Genomic DNA, 21,884 nt, shown 5'->3' with positions numbered 1-21,884 from the left:
TTAATATTCCTAGTAACCAGTTCCAGAGGATTAGAAAGAATTGCACACTTGATAAAGATTTCAATGAACAGGCGGTGATACTCAGAGAAAGGTTCAGGGAGAAAAAATACCCTATGGCCACTATAAAAAAAGCCTATCGGACCAACAGGAGTCTTAAACAGTCCGATCTCATCTACAAAAAGGAGAGCGGTATGATTGTACCTCAGGGGACCCCGGGGGAAAGTTTCTCTTCCCATTTCCTCACTACGTTCAGCAGCGATGGAAATTTAATCAAAAATATCCTTAAAAAGCATTGGGCTATTTTGCACAATGATCCATACTTGAAAGATGTATTACCCAGCCATCCTGGGGTCACATACCGGAGGGCTTCTACCCTCAAAAATCATTTAGCCCCTAGCAGGCTCAGAGACTTTGATACTCCCACCGTCATGAATAAAATTCTGGGCGCCTACAAGTGCTACGCTAAAAATTGTCTGTGCTGTAAAAACATCCAGCATGGAAGGCTGAACTTTGGTCTAAGACCAGGAGGAATGGAGTTTTTGATAAAAGGTCATCTTACATGTCAGTCGGACTATGTCATTTACCTTATTGAATGTGATTGCGCAAAGCGTTATGTGGGAAGGACTACGCAGCCTTTACACAATAGGTTAAATTCACACAGGCATAACATTAAGATTGGTTTCATGTTACATGGCCTGTCCTGACATGTGACCCTACATCATGATAAGAAAATTAAACTGAAGATAACCCCTATCGAACAGATACCCCCACACGTATGTAATAGGGCCGAGGTCCTAAATAGGTTGTTGGATTACCACTAACAGTTATAAAATGTTTTTAGAAAGTTTCGGTATTGGTGTCGTGGGGAGATAAGAGAGTGCCTTCTTTTTCTCCTTTCGTTTATTGGCTATATACCAGATAAGCTCTGCGGCTTTGTGACCTATGTTATACATATCCCGTATGGGACGTCTTCCCTTCTTTTCCTCCCTTATTTTGGTCTTCAGTTTCATTATGCACCGGTACACATACTTTCGTATACTCCCCGTATGTTTGTTATTTGTCCCCCCCCCCCCCACCCTTCACTCGATCCCCTGTTGATCTGCTATAATAGCACACCGTTCATTTTATTGGACCTTACAGCAAAAGTGTTACCATATGAATCAAGTTGTGCTGGCTGGCGGTATATTTGCACCGGGTGTTTTTCAGCACCACCTATCTCTTTTCACTACACCCTTCTTCTGTTCTTAAGCCCGTTGATATTTTGTTCTAGGTGGCTACTAACGCATGCGTGCCCGCACTTTTTCCCACGGGTATGAACTTGTTTCACCCCGCTCTGTTGACACCCGCTGCCCGCGCAGCCGCCGTGGGGTTTTTTCCCACGGTTTGAACTTGCTTGAACTCTCGCTCGTACGGAGGGTCGGGAGCGGTTCCCTGTATTTCTATGACACATACATATTGCTAAAAGGGGTTTATGCATGAACACTTATAGCAAATGATTAGGATACAAATACACTGATATCTACCCCTTGTCGGTTCTGCCCGATCAGGGGGTGTGTGTTTTTTTCCATCACTATTTACACTATACGAGGGTCACCCGTTATGAGTTAAATGAGATTTATACCATCCACCTCTGGATGTGACTTGTCTGATTATTGCACACCTTCCATCGGAGTGTTTTATTGCTTTCCTCCGCACAGCTTGGATTATAACGTCCCCATGGTTCAGCGGGCTGAATCCGCTGTAGTTTGGATTTGTAGTCACTCACGATCAAGTACCCTTCACCCGGTTTGAGTTCTGGGCTCTCTCTGGACTTTGTCACTCTATGGATTTGGTATATTCCACTGATAGTTATTCAGGGTGTGTGTATATATATATATATATATATATATATATATATATATGCTTGTATATTTTATTAACTGTTTTCATTCCTATACATATAATTATAATAAGTTTATTTTTCAATTTTCACTCATTTTATTATGGTTTGTCAGTGCTTGGGTCAATTGCATTGAACAAGAGCTGTAGGTTTTTTCTTTTGATTATGTCTTTTCTGTATTGCGTCATGCATTGTCCACGTTTCACCAGTTCCCGCCTGTTTTTTTCTATACGGGGCGGTACTCTGACGTCGCTGGATCTATTTAATGTATATGTGTGTCTACTACGGTAGATTTGATGTTGTTTCTATGGTCCTGAGGAAGGGAGCAGAGCTCCTGAAACGCGTAGACCTATGCTACAATAAAGCCGCATCAATCCGACATCCAGACATGTGATCATTGGCGCGGTATAGAAACCCTTTTCTACAATTGTCTCTGTTATCAGCCACCCTGGGTTGCCGCTGCCTGGATCCATTTCTAAATGCGATTACAGTAGTTGTGACTTTCACAACTACAGTTGGTGAGTATTAGTGCTCCCCTTTTCATTTGCCCTGTGCCTATAAGGGTAAGACCCTATTGCGCTTTATTTTCCACAGCTCTTTTTCTCCTACCACAAGAGGTAGTAATGGCAGATACTATAACAGCTTTTAAAAAAGGGCTGGATGATTTCCTCAGTACACAAAACATTGTTGGTTATAAATGACTTAGTGACTAAATGTAGAACTGGTGGAGGAAGGTTGAACTAGATGGACCTAGGTCTTTTTTCAACCTAAGTAACTATGTAACTATGTAAAAAAAAGAGTTCTTTATTACAAGAAAGTCCAAAACAGATGTCCAAAACAGAGATGTCCAAATTAAACGTTTCAACCTATACGGTCTTCATCAAGGACTATCTGTGCACAGCAGGGAATGGTGGGTCAAAAGTCAAAGATGCAAGGCAGTAGTCCCCAAACAGGACTAATATCCACAGTGTGTGGTACTGTGTAAACGGACGTGAGTTATGTGTCATTAAGGATAGTCCTCATATGGGCAAGAGGGAATATGTCATGTATCCTGTATACCAGATAGTGATAAATAGATGTAGGGACGAGCAGCTAAAGCTTATGTAGGAATGTAGACATCCGAATAAATGTTATGACAATGAAAAATCCAATTAAGGACCTCTATATCAGATCATATCAATGGTGTTAGGGTGGTGGTCTGGAGGAAGACATCTGCATACATGGTAGGGGTATAAGCCAGTGTGTGCAGGGATGCAATGCAGGGTAAGGTCCAAGAAAATCTTGTCAGGATGACAGTAAGGTATATAGTACAACCGTAATGGGTAAGAAGCAGAACCTGCTGAAGGAGGAGTGGACCGGCTCCCTGTGTATCGCGCTTACTGGGAGGGCACAGCGATGATCGGAAGGAGAAGCGGCGGGAGAAAGAGTCTGCAGGATGCCTTTAAGTATAATGGCAATGTTTATTAACTGTATGTGTATATGTATAATGTGTTTGTATGTGTTTGCCTGCCATTGTTTTCAATGGGGTTCGAAGGTGTTCGTCGAACGTTCGACGAACACACCCGCCGTTTGACGAACCAAACTCGAACAATAGGGGTTGTCTCTTCACTAGTAAGTACACCAGTAAGCATACTTTAATCAATAAATCTTGAAAGAGAAATAAGTTTCACGATTGGATGTGTTACATTTTTTTTTTCCTGTGGTGAGATAATCTTATAAATCTGCCCCTGCTATGTACTGTGTAATGGCCGTGTCTGACCGTACAGGGAAATGGTCTGATCATATCACAGCTCCTGGGCCACGGAGAATGTAAAAGAGTATACAGACAGGACTGTTTGGCGTCACAGCTGCTGCTTTCTGCAAGGAAAAACATTTTTTAGCCTGTATAAAAACTTGTTTTTCCTCACAGAAAGAATATTTTGCCTAAAGTCTCATATTATAGAGACTGTCAGTCAAGCAGGAGTAGGCAGCACTAGGTGGGAAATAAAGCTGGAATGACAGGGGCTTCAGATCTACAAAGAGTTCTTCAGCCTCATTTGCATATTTTGCATAGTTTGTGTACATGACTGTAGCTGGACTCTGATGGGGTTAAGTCTTGTGGGAGGGGCTGGCTCGGTGGTGTCTTGTTCCAGCACTCACACCACTTTATTTTGGTGTGGACTTCGCCAGAACGTCGCCAGTAATATTTCCGGCTCGTCTGCATGCAACTGTTCCTGTGAAAGCCCTCTGTTCTAGTCCTGCTACCCAGTACTATTCTCTTTCTCGTCCTGACTTCCGTTTCTTCTGCCCGATCTGACCTCTGTTCCTCCTGCCTGACCTGATCTCCTTCCCTCCTTACCAACCCGACCTCTGTTCCTCCTGTTCGACCTGACCTCTGTCCCTCCTGTCGGACCTGTACTCCTTCCCTTCTTCTTCACCTGACCTCCATTTCTCCTGCCTGACCTGACTTCTGTACCTCCCTGTCCTCCTGTCTCTGGTCCTGTTCTGTGTCATTACCTTTTCCCTACCAGTGCTTACTTGTCCTCCTGGCATCCAACCTTGCAGTGTTATTTGACTTTGGCTTGATTACTCTTCTGTACAGAAGTGACATCCCGGCATAGACCTTGAGGCTGATCAACTAACCCTGCGCTTGTTAGCGACCTCAACTGAGTCTCTGTATTACTGCACTCAGGAGTCTATCTCTATCTGAGCCCCCTAGTGGTAGCTTGACATTTTGCATTGAGATATCTGATAATATCGTATGTTGAATAATGAAGATATACTTTAGAAATACATCTGTAGTGTACATTGGAAGACCTTTTAAAGCATTAGTCATAAACTAGATCAAGATAGTTACATCCATTACAAATTACAGTAGGTCGTCTGCATTATCAGTTGTCAAGCGACTTACAATCCACTACAGATGGCCAGAAAGTCTTTTGAATTTTTGAAGCTCCTATTGTTTTCGCTACATGCAGACACAATTGATTGGGATGGAATATCAGAAGTATTCTTTTAAGGTAATCTTTTAGCTTGGAATGACCATATATTTAGCCAATATGTAATATAACATCTTTGTTAAGGTGGTAGTACCTTCTCAAATATTTCAAGATAAAACAATCACTGATCTCAGGGAGACCAGCCAGAGAAAACACTGCCGGCAGCCAGCAAAGGCGCTCAACACAGTGAAATCCTAAGTGCATTGCCCCCTGGGAAGTATGCAAATCAAAAAGGTCCGTGGAGCCTCTGTTAGGAGTCTCAATACGGAAAATAGCCAGATATCCCTCCAGGAAGAACCTAGCCAAGGAGTGGCTCTTTTTAGGAGAACACCATAACCACCATATTAGGTGGCCCTTTTAGTCAATATCCACCTCCTGACGAGTTTAAAGATATGACAAGGGAAAATATCAAGGCCAAGTATCCATCCACAGACAATCCCGGAGGGATATCTGGCTTTTTTCAATGTTGAGACTCCTAACAGAGGCTCCACGGACCTTTTTGATTTGCATACTTCTCAAAACTCAGCTGACACCAAAGTTAACTAGCTTATTCCTTCTACATAATCTATTTAAACAGAATTTGTGTTGGAGATTGCTAGAACTTACCAGACTCATTGCCAAAAGTGTGGTCGTAATCAGGACCGGACAGTGGTGGATGAGTTGGACCATTGAATCTCTCCCATTCTGCATCATCCATTATATCCTGAATCCAATAACAGAAACCATCTTCAAAGCTACAGTCAATCTTCTCTTCATCTTCAGATGAAACAAGAGATAACATATGTCCAATAAATTATGTAAATTTCTAAATTTAACAGATGTAATCCTTAAGGAAGATTTCATAATACCACCTGCAGGCTACACTTCAATATTCATTGTACTTGTTCAGCCATGCTTGTTTAGTAAATCATTATCACATGAATATCGAGCATTAAAAAATGTATCACATACAGTATAGATGCTAAGGATTTATGATCACCCTGATATATAGAATACAGAATAATGTTAATATATTCATAATGCAGTAATGCAGTTCATGTCATTCTGTAAATATCTGATATTAAGTTATTATAAGTTATCTTAGGCAACTGTATAAAATGTTCTTGGATTTGGAAAAAAGACTGCACTATGGAAACCGATAAAGAAAGGAATATGCTACAATGGAATCCTTTTCCTTTTTTATTGTCTTATATATGCAGTATCAATGATGTAACATAGAGAAGTAAAGTCTTTTCAAAGAAGTCCTTTCACCTTAACCTGCAACGACAATCTGAGTCAAGGTTCCTTGATGGATAAATATAATTAAACCGAATGAAAAGATAGTATGTGCCATAGCCATAAAGGGCAAATCACCCATGGGGGCTCCTCCAACATTACATTTAAAGCGCACCAATCACCAGAATTTTCCTATATAACCTAGAGCCAGTGCTATACTGGCACTATCAGTCTGATTCTATACATACCTTTAGTTGTCAGCAAGGATGTATAGATTTTGAAACACAAGCAAGTAAAGTTTGTAAAATGAGCAGCTTTTTGATTGGCAGCAGCTGCCGGATCAGCTGATAACTGGGATGGGTTTTGATAGTGATTCCTACCCCACTGTCTGTCCGTCCTACCCCCCCCCCTTGTTATGTATGCTAAGTTAATTATAGAATTGTTTTACTAACTGGCTAGAAGGACCTGTGCTGATGTCATACCCATGTGACCAGAAGGGGCGGGGCCTCAGCCAACAAAAAAATATTGTTGCTTCCTTGTATCAGATATGTTGGCTGATACCAGGAATTCTATAATAGAATTAGCATAAATAACAGATAGGTGGAGGACGGCACGCAGATATTATCTGATCCTCAGCTGCTGCCAATCAAAAAGCTGCTCATTTTACAAACTTTACTTGCTTGTGTTTCAAAACCTAAACATCCGAGCTGACCACTACAGGTATGTATAGAATCAGCCTGATAGTGCCAGTATAGCACTCGCTTTAGGTTATATAGGAAAATCCTGTTAAACTGTTAAATGCCAATGGGATACCATGATGGCCGGGGGTCTGCTGAAGAACGCTGTGTCTAACATTATGGTATTCCTATGAAAAGCAGTCCATGACTGGTGTGCATAGGGAACCATATTTTTTGTTATACCTAGGAGTGCTGTACCACTGTTCTGTATTGCACAATCAATTGGATGATCACAGGCTCAAGTAGGGGACTAATAAGTACAGCAAAAATATCAAATATAAAAAATATTAAAAAAAAATGTTTTTGAAAATATGAAGAAAAATATATATAAAAGTTCAAATCACTCCCATTAACAAAAAAGTATATGTATATATACACTATATATATATATATATATATATATATATACACACACATATATAGAGTATATATATATATATATATATATATATACACATATATAGAGTATATATATATATATATATATATATATATATATATATATATATAGATAGATAGATAGATATTTTGTATATATGTATATATAAGTTCAAATCACCCCTATTAAAAATTAAGAAACTCCCCTACATTTGGTATTTTTGTATCTGTAATTGTCCGATCTATAAAAAAATATAGAATAGATTAATCTGATTGTTAAACGTTGTAATGATAAAAAATAAAAATCTTTTAGAGTTGTGGCTTTTCGTCTACCGCTACAACACCACTAATTGTAATAAGAGGTAATCAAAACATTGTATCTACGCTAAAATGATATTAATTAAAACAATGGTCCAAGGCGCAAAAACAAAAAAAATCCTAACCAAGCTTCATATCTCAAAAATTAACCCCTTAACGACCTTGGACGTACTGAGTACGTCATGGTGACATGGTGCTAAACGACCCATGACGTACTCAGTACGTCATGGCGAAATCGCGGTCCCGGAGCCCCGGGGAGTGAAATTTATTTACTTAAACGGTAGATTCGGGAAGGAGGGGACCTCTGCCTGACCTCAGGAGGGGTGGTGCCTCCTCCCCGAACCTACAGAGGCTGTGATTGGCTGACGAATGCCGCTCAGCCAATTACAGCCACTGTAATGTTCCAGCCATTGAAAATGGCTGGAACATTGAAATCCAGCCCTGATCAGTGCTGCTGTAGCACTGGCCATTGGCTGGAGCTGGGTGATCGATGCTTCACCCGCCCCCAGCTCTGATTGGAGAGACCGGTCTTGTGACCGCTCTCTCCAATCAATGTGGATCTGCGGCCTGTGATCGTCCCTAGAAGCCGAGGAGAGCGGTAAGTTTTTGTCCCCGCCGCCCGCCCCTGTCCCCGATCGCCCCGCCGCTCGCCCCTGTCCCCGATCGCCCCGCCGCTGCTCCCACTTCACCGCTGTCCCCGCCGCTGCTCCCGCTTCACCGCCGCTGTCTCCGATCGCCCCGCCGCTGCTGCCGCTTCACCGCTGTCCCCGCCGCCATGCTCCCGATGCACCGCTGTCCCCGCCGCCATGCTCCCGCTGCACCGCTGTCTCCGCCGCCATGCTCCCGCTCCACCGCTGTCCCCGCCGCCACTCCCGATCCACCGCCGTCCCCGCCGCCATGCTCCCGCTGCACCGCTGTTTCCGCCGCCATGCTCCCGCTGCACCGCTGTCTCCGCCGCCATGCTCCCGCTCCACCGCTGTCCCCGCCGCCACTCCCGATCCACCGCCGTCCCCGCCGCCATGCTCCCGCTGCACCGCTGTTTCTGCCGCCATGCTCCCGCTGCACCGCTGTCCCCGCCGCCGCTCCCGATCCACCGCCGTCCCCGCCGCCATGCTCCCGCTGCACCGCTGTCTCCGCCGCCATGCTCCCGCTGCACCGCTGTCCCCGCCGCCGCTCCCGATCCACCGCCGTCCCCGCCGCCATGCTCCCGCTGCACCGCTGTCTCCGCCGCCATGCTCCCGCTCCACCGCTGTCTCCGCCGCCGCTCCCGATCCACCGCCGTCCCCGCCGCCATGCTCCCGCTGCACCGCTGTCTCCGCCGCCATGCTCCCGCTCCACCGCTGTCTCCGCCGCCGCTCCCGATCCACCGCCATCCCCGCCGCCATGCTCCCGCTGCACCGCTGTCTCCGCCGCCATGCTCCCGCTGCACCGCTGTCCCCGCCGCCGATCCCGATCCACCGCCGTCCCCGCCGCCATGCTCCCGCTGCACCGCTGTCTCCGCCGCCATGCTCCCGCTCCACCGCTGTCCCCGCCGCCGCTCCCGATCCACCGCCGTCCCCGCCGCCATGCTCCCGCTGCACCGCTGTCTCCGCCGCCATGCTCCCGCTCCACCGCTGTCCCCGCCGCCGCTCCCGATCCACCGCCGTCCCCGCCGCCATGCTCGCCACTGTCCCCGCCGCCGTCGCACCCACCTTTTTCAGCCGCTGCTGCCCCCGATCGGCGGCGGCCGCCGCCGCCTCCTTCATTGCTTGCAGCACATGTGGGGGGAGGGTGGCTGGCTTGCAGCACATGTGGGGGGAGGGTGGCTGGCTTGCAGCACATGTGGGGGGATGGTGGCTGGTTTGCAGCACATGTGGGGGGAGGGTGGCTGGCTTGCAGCACATGTGCTGCAAGCCACCCTCCCCCTACATGTGCTGCAAGCCAGCCACCCTCCCCCTACATGTGCTGCAAGCCCCCCTCCCTCCCCCTACATGTGCTGCAAGCCCCCCTCCCTCCCCCTACATGTGCTGCAAGCCCCCCTCCCTCCCCCTACATGTGCTGCAAGCCCCCCTCCCTTCCCCTACATGTGCCATCTCTCTCTCGCATCAGACTCTGCCCCCCTCCCCGATCTGCTGCCTGCTCTCTCCCATTTTCCATCTACTGCCCCCTCTCACCCTCCTCGATCTGTTGCCTCCTTCATCTGCTGCCTCTTCTGTCTGCTGTGATCCTGCTGCCTAGATCCATCCTGTAAGGTAGGTATCCCTATCTCACCCCCCCCCATCCTCTGCCGCTCCTCCATCCGCTGCGCCATTTCCCATCCATCCGCTGCGCCATTTCCCATCATCCATCCGCTGCGCCCTTTCCCATCCTCTGCCGCTCCTCCATCCGCTGCGCCATTTCCCATCCATCCGCTGCGCCATTTCCCATCATCCATCCGCTGCGCCCTTTCCCATCCTCTGCCGCTCCTCCATCCGCTGCGCCATTTCCCATCCATCCGCTGCGCCATTTCCCATCATCCATCCGCTGCGCCCTTTCCTATCCTCTGCCGCTCCTCCATCCGCTGCGCCCTTTCCCATCTTCCATCCGCTGCGCCCTTTCTCATCTGCCGCCCCGCCCTCTCGCACCGCATTATCCAGCGCAGTTGCTCGCTTCCAGACTGCAGTGGATGATGCGATGCGAGACTCGTGCATTGCTCTCACGTTTGGCACTGGTCTTAGTGGCAGGCGCTCTTTTTTTTTTTTTTTTTTTTTTACTGATGTCTGTATTTTTTATTTCGACAAACTAATTTTTTTTGTATGGGGGGGGGGGGTCTAGTTTCCAAAATGGGATCACATGTGGGGGAGCTCCATTGTTTAGGCACCTCAGGGGGTCTCCAAATGAAACATGGCGTCTGCTAATAATTCCAATCAATTTTACTGTGAAATGGCGCTCCTTCTCTTCTGAGCCCCGCCGTACGCCCAAACAATTGATTTCCACCACATATGAGGTATCGTCGTACTCAGGAGAAATTGCACAATACATTTTATGGTGCATTTTTTTCTGATACCCTTGTGGAAAAAAAAGCTACCTGTTTGAAAAAACAATTTTGTGGTAAAAAAAAGAATAAAATATTTTCACGGCTGAACATTACAAACGTTTGTGAAGCCTCCAGGGGTTCAAAGTGCTCACTAAAAAGCTAGATAAATTCCATGAGGGGTTTAGTTTCCAAAATGGGGTCAATTGTGGGGGAGCTCCATTGTTTAGGCACTTCAGGGGGGTCTCCAAATGAAACATGGCGTCCGCTAATAATTCCAACCAATTTTGCTGTGAAATGGCGCTCCTTGCCTTCAGAGTCCTGCTGTGCGCCCAAACATTTGATTTCCACCACATATGGGGTATCTGCGTACTCAGGAGAAAATGCACCATAAATTTTATGGTGCATTTTTTCCTGATACCCTTGTGAAAATACTAATTTTTATGGCTAAAGTAACATTTTTGTGTTAAAAAAGTAAAATTTTCATTTTTTCGTCTACATTGCTTTGGTTGCTGTGAAGCTCCTAAAGGGTTAATAAACTTCTTGGATGTGGTTTTGAGCAGAGTGAGGGGTGCAGATTTTAGAATTGGGTCACTTTTGGGTATTTTCTGTCGCCTAGGTTTCTGAAATCACTCCAAATGTGATGTGGTACCTAAACAATTTTTTTTTGTAAATTTTGTTGGAAAAATGAGAAATTGGTGATGAACTTTGAACCCTTCTAACTTCCTAACGGAAATTTTTTTTTTTTCAAAAATTGCGCTGGTGTAAAGTAGACATGTGGGAAATGTTATTTAGTAACTTTTTTGTGTGACATATCTCTCAGATTTATGGGCATAAAATTTCAAATTTTGAAAATTGCAAAATTTTCAAAATTTTCGCTAAATTTCCGAAATTTTCACAAATAAACGCAAAACATATCGGCCTAAATTTACCACTGACATGAAGTACAATATGTCACGAAAAAACAATCTCAGAATCGCCAGGATCCGTTGAAGTGTTCCAGAGTTATAACCTGTCAAAGTGACACTGGTCAGAATTGCAAAAAATGGCCGGGTCTTTAAGGTGAAAACAGGCTGGGGGCTGAAGGGGTTAAAAACGTTGCTGCTCATGGACAATATCGATCCCACTAAACATTTTTGTTTTTACAAATTTAAATTTTTTTGTACTACTTAAATAAAACAAAAACAAAATATTTTGTATCTGTGCAATCATACTGACCTGAGTTTTTTTTTACTGTAAAATGAAAACTGTACATAAAAAAAATGATTATGGAATTGTGCCAGTTTAACTATTTCAACACAATTGGAATTTATTTCTCGCTTTCCAGTACATCACATGATAAAATAGATGGTGCCGTTCAAAATTGCAACTTTTCCCACAAAAACAAGCCCTAGAATAACCATGTTGAAGGGAACAATAAAAACGTTATGTTTTTTGTAATAAGGTGATGAAAAAAATGAAAGTGCAAAAACTTCAAATTGTCCCATCACAAGGGGTTAATAGAATGCAAAATAAACTGAAGCATTCACAACAAACCTACTATATTTTTCAGACTATAAGGCACTTTTTTTTTCTCCCAAATGTGGGAGGAAAGCGTAAGGTGCATCTTATACTCTGGATGTACCTGGCTTGGTGGAGGGGGCAGCGGCAGTAGTGGAGCAGGGTCACAGGAGGCAGGAGATGGCTGCAGCGGTGGCTCAGTTTAACGTTTGTGTCTGCTATTATATGACATTATTATTCACTGCTTCCGACGCCCATTATCCCAACCACCTCTCTATACTGAATCCATTTCCGAGAGGTGGTCTGGATTATGGGTTTGGGGAGTAGTAAATATTCATTTTCTTTAACAATGTGTACACATGTTTGCCAAAGCCACTGGCTTCTTGCAGCAGCTTTGGCAATTGTACTGTTAAAGAAAATGAATATTCACTGCCCCCCACACCCATAGTCTCGGAGTGGAGAGTAGTGAATATTAATTTTGGATTAGCTGGCAGCTGACATTGGCATGTGACTGGTGTCGAATAGTAGTGAAGTCATGGATTGCCCCACTTCCCCGCCAGTCAGTTGCTGGTATCAGAAGAGGACACTGTGCAGCGTGGTAGAGGAGAGAAGATCAGTATAATCGATTATTTTATTAATGTGTGGCATAAAGTCAGGTATATTTACTAGGATGGGCTCTTGTTGGGGAACATATAAACCAGGATTAGGGACATATATACCAGGCTGAGAATCATATATAACAGGATGGGAGACATGTGTAGTAAAAGGCACGGTGCAGGCAGTGGTAGTAGTCGTGTGTGCAGGGAGATCAACAGGTCACAGCACAGCCTCTCATTAACCCCTCTCCTTGGGGGACACGGTTGACTAATCCTGGTTGGATCCCAAGTGTCACGGCCGCAGAGGCGACCCAGAGGATCAGAATCTTCATTGTGGGGCTATTACTATTATGTTATTATGGTACATCTTTTGAGGGACTCTCCTGCTGTCTACTTCCTATATCACCCTTTTATACATGCTGCTCAACTCCTTTTCCTTAACTCTTTCCCCGCGCCCTTAGGTGCCAGGACAGCTGTGCTACAAGACTGCCACCTGGTGGCTTTTTATACAGTTCACATTATACATTACACTTACATTTTACACATTATGCATAGACCATCAGTGTGCCAGCTACTTCTGCAGGTGTAGGCATATCCCTTACCCCGCTACACATGTACACTAGGATGGGGGACATATGCAACAGGATATGGGACATATATACCAAGATGAGTGACATATATATATATATATATATATATATATATATATATGTATATATATAGTATATATATATATATATATATATATATATATATATATATATATATATATATATATATATATAGTATATATATATTATATATATATATATATATATATATATATATATATATATATATCAGGATGGGGGCATATATACCCAGGGGGAGGATATATATATACCAGGATGGAGAACATACAGTATATACCTGGAATGAGCCAAGAATGGGGGAAATTAGTACATAATTGGGGGATATTACCCCATAGCAGTGTCAGTAGCAGATTCCTCCCTATAACAGTATGTCTTGACCATTTTTTTTTGCTTCAAATATTTTTGCTATTTTCCTGCTCTAAATCATATGTGCATCTTAAAGTCCAAAAAATATGGTATATGTATGGGTGGATCGGTGGCTCGGTGGCTCAGTGGTTAGCACTGTAGTCTTGCAGCGCTGGGGTCCTGGGTTCAAATCCCACCAAGGACAACATCTGCAAGGAGTGTGTATGTTCTCCATTTGCGTGGGTTTCCTCCGGGTACTCTGGTTTTCTCCCATATTCCAAAAACATACAGATAGGGAATTTAGATTGTTAGCCCCAATCCTATGAAATTAATGGCGTTATATCAATTAGTAAATATTATTATTATTATTTCTGCTCAGCTTCTTCTCTATAATGTGCTGTTCACAGATCAGACATGCATGTAAAATGTGGCAGGATCCCTTTAAAGATGGATCTCTGCTGAAGCTGACCTCATATACCATTTACTCTAGCTCAACCTGAACCTTTTTCAGCCTTTCAACTTAATAAAATGTTGAACTTTTGCAGTAACTCCCTTTCTCATTCAATTTTTAAATATATCAATTGGCAATAAAATTAGCTATTTTGTGAGCAAATTTGATTAGGCCATTTTTAAGCAGGTTGCACTAAAATCCTTTGCAAATTGCTTAGGGAATGTAAACCTGGTACTTAATGTATAGAGTCAATGAAAAGTTCACCCAACTTCTTCCTCCTTCTAACTCTTTTTCTGCATGAACAAAGTCTTTCACTAAACTTTACAATGTAATCAATGTCTAAATTAGTTTCTTTATAGGGCACACTGAAAACACCGTGCTTTCATTTACATCTCTGATTAAAGGCTACGGAGGGATTTTGTGACATATTCCTTTGTTGCAATGACAATCCATGCTTGACTAAAACATCCGCCTTAAGCTGAGACTCTTTAAAAGTACCGAGCAGTAAATATAGATGTATTTCTAACAATACAATACCTAATAAAATGGAGTAAGAAGTAGTTACTATTGGGAGTAAAAATTTGCTCTCTGCAGAATAGTGTTTATTTTAAGCTTTCACTGTAGCGCGTATATTTCACCGGTAATGCTATTCCTCGGAATAAATCTATGGTGCTGTATTTGTTTTAAAAGCACTTTAGGAGCCATAAAGAGGATAACTGATGGTATACCAATACCAACTTTAGTGCCCCACTATATAAAAAAGGTTGAAACTTGAATTTCTATTAACTCCACAATATAGTTTTATCACACGGAATCATACAGCAGCGTAATATCGTCTCAGCAAAGTCAAGACTCGAGCAATTTTAAATAAACATAAATAAAAGAAAAAAAAAACTAAAGGCCATAACTCCAATTTAAGTGACTTTTGATAAATCTCAACTGCGACTATAAAGTTTTGCCTTGTAAGCACTTAAAATGTTGTTGCTGCAAGGATGGATGCTGGCCGAGTGCGCTGTTCTCAATTTGCAATGTATATGAATTGAATATCAAAAGGATAATCAGCTTTCACGGCCATAAAATTGTGTTATGGTCACAGCCTGGGAGAGAATTGGTTTCCATTTACTCTCGCCCTTTTGTACTTTAAAGTTAAAGAGGAATTTTAATTAGACACACACCATAGCATAATGTGATAATGTTCTAATGATATTGCGTGATATACACACAGAAATATATAATCTAATATATAAAAAAAATAATCATTTTCAATTGTTTTTGTGTTTCCCATCCTCCATTTCTGGCAAATATAATCAGAATGCTCTAGGCCTGTGACTAAACCTCCTGGCCAAAGTAGAGTGACATGTTGATCCCGTGGAAAGGAAGGCCCATACTTCATTAGCTCATCAGTCTCTAAATCAGTGGAATATTGATCATTTTTAAGGATGAGATTGTTGAATGTCCTACTTAGCTCAACATGCTGTTACAGCAGGGGTGAGAGGCTAAGCGAGCCGTATAAGATTGCAGACAGAAAGGGGGAAGGAATGTGCAATAGCTAGGGAAAGGGGGGAAGTGGTGACCTCTGACAACAAACTGCAGCTCACCATCACTGTTCCGCACCTGTCACCGAGCAGGAATACCTATGGCCCTATTACAACCTTGCAAAAATGGCCCCTAAGTAAGGATGGAGGGTATGAGCTCTCCATCAACACCACTAACACTAAAGGAAGACGCAAGGGAACAATACTGGGGAAACACAACTGCAATCACCGGAGCCCTGGTAGATAGCAAAAACAACACTTATCTGAGCAGCAGCAACTACAGGAGTCTGGAGCAACAAAAGATGACTTCTGCACAACTCAGTCATGAACAAACTATAAAATGCACCCAACTATCCCCAGGGTGAGGTTTATAAAGGAAGTGAGAGGCTGGCAACTGTGAGGAAAAACTGACACATTCCCAGGGTCCTAGAGTCCAAAGCTGCACAAAAAGGGAACTGTGAGATAACAACACATGCCGCCAATCAGTGGGATTTTCTAACACTCGTTGCCACTGGATTGTCAGCCAGCCATGATACCTCCGTAACAAGCTGTGATACATCCATGACACATGCCTTTCAAAAGTACATGGAAACTCCAGTGAAACAACTATAGAAACTGGAAAGATAGGCATACAGTATTACTTTAAAGGGAACTTGTCAGATTTGAAAACACTATTTACCTGTCTTTATAGCATTCATCTGCCGGTAATGAATGTTACAATGCTGCTCGGTCATCTTACTAAAAGGGCAGCTACTGGGAGAAAATTAACTTGTTTCCTCCTATGAGCTGCTGGTTTTGGAATCATATGGGCCAGGCAAGGAGTAGTTACAGTTATTGTAAACACAGCCTGACATTTTGATTGACAGCTGACTCAGCAGTGCATCTGTGCATTGTGAGTTAACAATCAAAATGTCAAAATGGGCTTAGGGGTACTTCACACACAGCGAGATCGCTACTGAGATCGCTGCTGAGTCATGTTTTTTGTGACGCAGCAGTGACCTCATTAGCGATCTCGCTGTGTGTGACACTGAGCAGCGATCTGGCCCCTGCTGTGAGATCGCTGCTCGTTACACACAGCCCTGGTTCGTTTTTTTATTGTTGCTCTCCCGCTGATAAGCACACATCGCTGTGTGTGACAGCGAGAGAGCAACAATCCTGAATGTGCAGGGAGCAGGAGCCGGCGTCTGACAGCCTGCGGTAAGCTGTAACCAAGGTAAACATCGGGTAACCAAGGTGGTTACCCTATATTTACCTTCGTTATTAGCCTCCGCAGCTGTCACGCTGCCAGTGCCGGATCCTGCTCCCTGCACACGCTAAGGTAAGCGGTGTGCGCTGGTAACTAAGGTAAACATCAGGTAACCATACCCGATGTTTACCTTAGTTACCAGTGTCCGCAGCTTCCAGACGCCGGCTCCGTGCAAGCGCAGCGTCGCTTGCACGTCGCTGCTGGCTGGGGGCTGGTCACTGGTCGCTGGTGAGATCTGCCTGTTTGACAGCTCACCAGCGACCATGTAGCGACACAGCAGCGATCCTGACCAGGTCAGATCGCTGGTGGGATCGCTGCTGCGTCGCTAAAGTGTGACGGTACCCTTACAGCCATTGGAGAGCAATGACTAATTGTTTCCTTGACTACCCCTATGAGTTGAAAGGAAGCAGCTCCCTGGAGGAAATAAATTCATTTTTTCCCAAGAGCAACCTTTATAGTATGGAGTTTTCAAAAGTATTGATTAAGAGATTATCAATGTGAAATTGGAACTGGTAAAAATTCAAACACTGGGACCTCCACTGATCAGCAGGATGATAAGACCATGGATCTTTTTATAATGAATTGTCAAAAAATAAAACAGAATTATATAGGCTAGGGTACCTTAGTATACAGACCAGAATTTTATACCCATAAAAATAATAACTTTATTAATAATCAATTAAAAGATTTTCAATCAACCAAAACATCAAACATACAGAAGTGCATGTAGTGTGAAGGTGCACACTGAGTGGCCAGGTGTAGGAAAGCTTATAGAGGGGTCTGAGGGTGGTATAGATGAAGTATTGATAATATGGACCAGGAAGGGTTATATTGGTCCCTGATCTGTGTCCAACCTACCAATGGGCTTTAAGCACCCTAGATTTGTGGTGCCCCCATTCCACTGCGGCTCGCCCTCACTGTTCCTAAATACCTGATTGAATAGCCACCACCAAAATACAAAAGTGCAAAGTACAATAAAATCAGCACAGTATTGCCAGACACAGCAACATTTACACAGACAAAAAAACGGAGATTTCAAGCCACAGTATGTCGGAAGGATCAATGGTTATGTCCCAAGTTTTGGGACAATACACAGTGTCAATAAGTCCATACTGGCAGCATCCCCCCTACTACAGTATTGAATAAATATAGTAGACGAGGTAAACGATACTAGGGACTAGCTATAATGTCCATATAGATAATAGGGACACAAAAACAGTTATTACTGTGTATTTAGAAATATCATAAGGAGAAAAAATAGACAGTGTTCCACAGGATATAATATCCCTATAAAGCACCCTTGCTCCTCTAACAGTATATCAATATAAAAACAAAATAAAAACAAAAAAACAAAGTATATCAATATAGTAGGAGGGGTTAGAAATAATTATAATGTCCGTATAATTGATAGACTCGACAGGACAGTTCCTACTATGTATTATAGATACCATAGGATATAAAACACGCCATAACTAGTGATCAACCAGGTATCCTACTTTTAGTTGGTAATCCTCCTGGACTACTATGATATGATTAGTTACCAGGATTCTCTTCTCTAAACACACAGTAATAACTGTTTTTTGTCTGTATAAATGTTGCTGTGTCTGGCAATACTGTGCTGATTTTATTGCCCTTTGCACTTTTGTATTTTGGTGGTGGCTATTCAATCCGGTAGGTAGGAACAGTGAGGGCGAGCCATCGTGGAATGGGAGCACCACAAATCTAGTGTTCTTAAAGCCCCATTGGTAGGTAGGACACAGATTAGGGATAGATATAACTCTTCCTGGTCCATATTATCAATACTTCCTCTATACCACCCTCAGACCTCTCCATAAGCTTTCCTACACCTGGCCACTCAGTGTGCACCTTCACACTACATGCACTTCTGTATGTTTGATGTTTTGATTGATTGAAAATCTTTTAATTGATTATTAATAAAGTTATTATTCTTAAGGGTATAAAATTCTGGTCTGTATAATGAATTGTCTCATTGATGGCTGTCGGTCCACAATTTAATTTCTATGCATACAATTGTGCTTTAATAAATATTGAGTAGATGGCAGTATTGACAGTGCTCCACCGTGGCTTCATTACGCTAGCAACATCAATCATACATTGACAAGAAATGCTTTACCAGAAAGCCATTTTAAATAGTTTGTAACCAAGGAGTTATTGCAACTTCTAAGTCCAATGCAATTTCTTTTTATTTTAATGTCAGGCATTCTGATTGTTTTTTTAAATGTCTTTCCTTTTTGTTTTTTGTATTCTGATCTTTTTGTCTAGGAGGTAAAACGGGACTATTTCAGAAAAACAAAAATATTTGGTAATATTTTTGAGAAAATTAGCAAAAAGTGAGCCAATTTTTTTTACTTTTAAAAAAATCTGTTTTTGATAGGAATGTATACCAGAAACATAGTGGTATAAAGAACAGGAATGTCTCTAAAAGTATATTGTGCCTAGCAATTTGTTCCAACTTGTTCATATATTTAAATAATTTTTGCCATGGTGACTATCTTTCACCAAATCAAAATAAAGTATATTTTGCATTTTGGCACAAGCTCCTTGAAATATCAGGAATTTATATCATGAGCTTAAAAAAAGGAGCAAAAGTTAATATTTTCTGAAATACGACCTGTTCCACATGCCAGATTGGAGAGGCAGCAGGAGATTTCAGAGGTTAAAAGTGTCTCCAAAAGTGGTTTAGGAACAAGGGTTTTGGTTCCTGGTGAACGGGATCTATATTTTTCTGTTAGTTACAGGTGCTATTGTAGGGATAGGCTGCAATTCAATAGAGAGCATGCAGCTAAATGGCTAAAATTGGAGAGGTGTTTAAACTAAGGACTGGGGGAGAGAGGAATTACTGGAGGTATGTGAAAAGTAAAAACAGGGAAAAGAATAGAGATACAGAAAAATACATAAAGTATGTCAAGGAGACAACCCGCTACATCAAGACGATATCTCCCCACTGCCACCAATTTATCATGACCAGCACCACTACTAGGCCAGTTACTGGAGAATTCACAGTGAGTGTATGGTATTTACACTGTCTATTCCAGCACATGGAATATATATACTCTGGTAGAGTCACTCCCAACTTTACAATAACAAAAGGAACTACCAGCTGCGGCAACTAATCATTTATGCAGGCTGATTGGATACCGGTTACAAGTAGCTAATGGCTTCAGGGGTGCAGTTTACAGAGCAATAGGAAAAGAGCTATTACATTTTATATATTTAATCCAGAAAAGTAGGAAATATTTATAAAAAATATAAAAAGTTGATACCAAATTAGAACAATATGGTATATACAATTACATAACATAAAAGGGATAACAAAAGAAAAGGATAAAACTTGTGTCACAAATAGTTCAGAGCTTAGTGGAGAGAGGAACTCCTTAGCAAAACAGAAAGAACCACAGCAAGCTGTAGCCTACAGGAATGACAAATGGCAGAAACCCAAACTTGATTTTTATTTCAAGGTTATGTTCAAATACGTCTCCTTGATGAGCTATTACACAGCTATTACACAAATAGGCAAAAGGGTAACAATTTTTTAACTTTTGAATTTTTGGCTCCAAGTCTCACCATCCACTACACAGCTTTGAGCATGAGACTACCTTCATTTGATAGACAATCATCTTGGCTATCTAATATTTAAATTTGACTTGCACCTATTTAGCATATGGTTAATTTTGTAAACTCTTGTCATAGCACTACATTTTTACTGTTTTGCTCCTAAAAATCTAAATTCAAATTATTATTATTTTGTTAATATTTTGCATAATCTACTGTAAAGCCCTGGACTAGTCAGGTAGTCACAGGTAGACTGTTATGGGACTGCCTGGTATTATAACTAATTACGAGTAACAGGCAGTCAGGGCCCACCGTGCAACTGCTGCTAGTGACAGCAGAAAAGGGTGTCTGTGCCACAGAAGTAGTACTTGTTCCTGTCACTTCACAGCAACACAAGGACTAGTACGATACACCCTGTTTAACTCACAGCGAGTACCGTATTAGCATAAACTAATATGTGGGAGCAAATAAATAAGTTAGGGCGACTACCCCATACGAATAGGAAATACCTTTGTTATTTCACAGAAGTAAGCTAGTAAATTAACGAAGCATAAACAATGCTCCTAGGTAAGGAGCGAATGCACAGGTCTCCTGTTAATGGTCACAGGCAAACCTAAGAACTAACCTCTACTATGCTCATAGAGGAAGTGTAATATGACAACTGATAACAGAGCGCAATAGCTTTCTCTGAAATGGCTCAAGTGCAAGACCCTGTCCAAGCCCCGTGTGCTAACTGCACTATAAGGAGCCAGGGAACTCTCTATGCTATCCGCATAGAGTAAACAGGCGCAAAGGGGGAGAAGTTCCTACCTAGCCCGACTCCCCTAAAGCATGGGAAGCAGGTATAATGACGCCCAAATCGGTACTAGCTCCCTGCCTAACCCGGTACCACTATAGAGATTGGTAGTGGGGATATTATGCAGACTTGCATGGAGTGTCTACTCCCACACAAGCACATGTAACGACTGAGCGCCGAGAGGCGGGCTCCAGGGCCCTTTATAAACTTGGCTCCGCCCACAAGATGGAGGATAATTAACAGGAACGACCCTGGGCCAATAGTAACGAGCAACGACAGAAGTGACGTCACCTTCGGCCAATCATGTAATGCCACATCACATGCCGAGGACCATGTGATCCCCACATCATCTGTGACATCACCCACGGCCAATCATGTAATGCCACATCGCAGACATGCTCAGAACAGAGTGCACACTTAGCCTCAGAAATGACTAAGTCTGTGAGCATGCTCAGTAGCTCAAAATTGGGACTTAGACTCAGGAAGCTAAGAAGTTCCCAAACGACTGGAGCGATGCAAACGAGAAGCAGAAGGGGAAGAAGGGTAACGTGGAGCTACAGTCCCAGAGGCCGTAACAGTACCCCCCCTCTAGAGCACCCCCCTCGGCAGCGCAGGTAAGCAGCTATGAGTTCAGAAGCATTAATAGCCTTCTCCGGCTCCCAAAACCAGTGTTCCGGACCATAACCCTCCCAATCAACTAAGAAAAACCTGCG

At 43.0% G+C, this 21,884-nt stretch overlaps 1 protein-coding gene across 1 annotated transcript in view; it reads right to left on the bottom strand.

Moving 5' to 3' along the window:
* TMPRSS15 (transmembrane serine protease 15) overlaps nucleotides 1–21,884 on the bottom strand; it is a 447,907-nt gene that overhangs the window by 265,150 nt on the left and 160,873 nt on the right. Inside the window, exon 10 of the mRNA XM_075333062.1 lies at nucleotides 5,464–5,613. Coding sequence (XP_075189177.1) covers nucleotides 5,464–5,613 — 150 coding nt within the window. The remainder of the gene's footprint in view (nucleotides 1–5,463; nucleotides 5,614–21,884) is intronic.

This window comes from Anomaloglossus baeobatrachus, chromosome 2, assembly GCF_048569485.1.
Source record: "Anomaloglossus baeobatrachus isolate aAnoBae1 chromosome 2, aAnoBae1.hap1, whole genome shotgun sequence".
Lineage (NCBI taxonomy): Eukaryota > Metazoa > Chordata > Amphibia > Anura > Aromobatidae > Anomaloglossus > Anomaloglossus baeobatrachus.
Note: the sequence above shows the minus strand (reverse complement) of the source record. Positions and strands in the feature narration are given on the sequence as shown.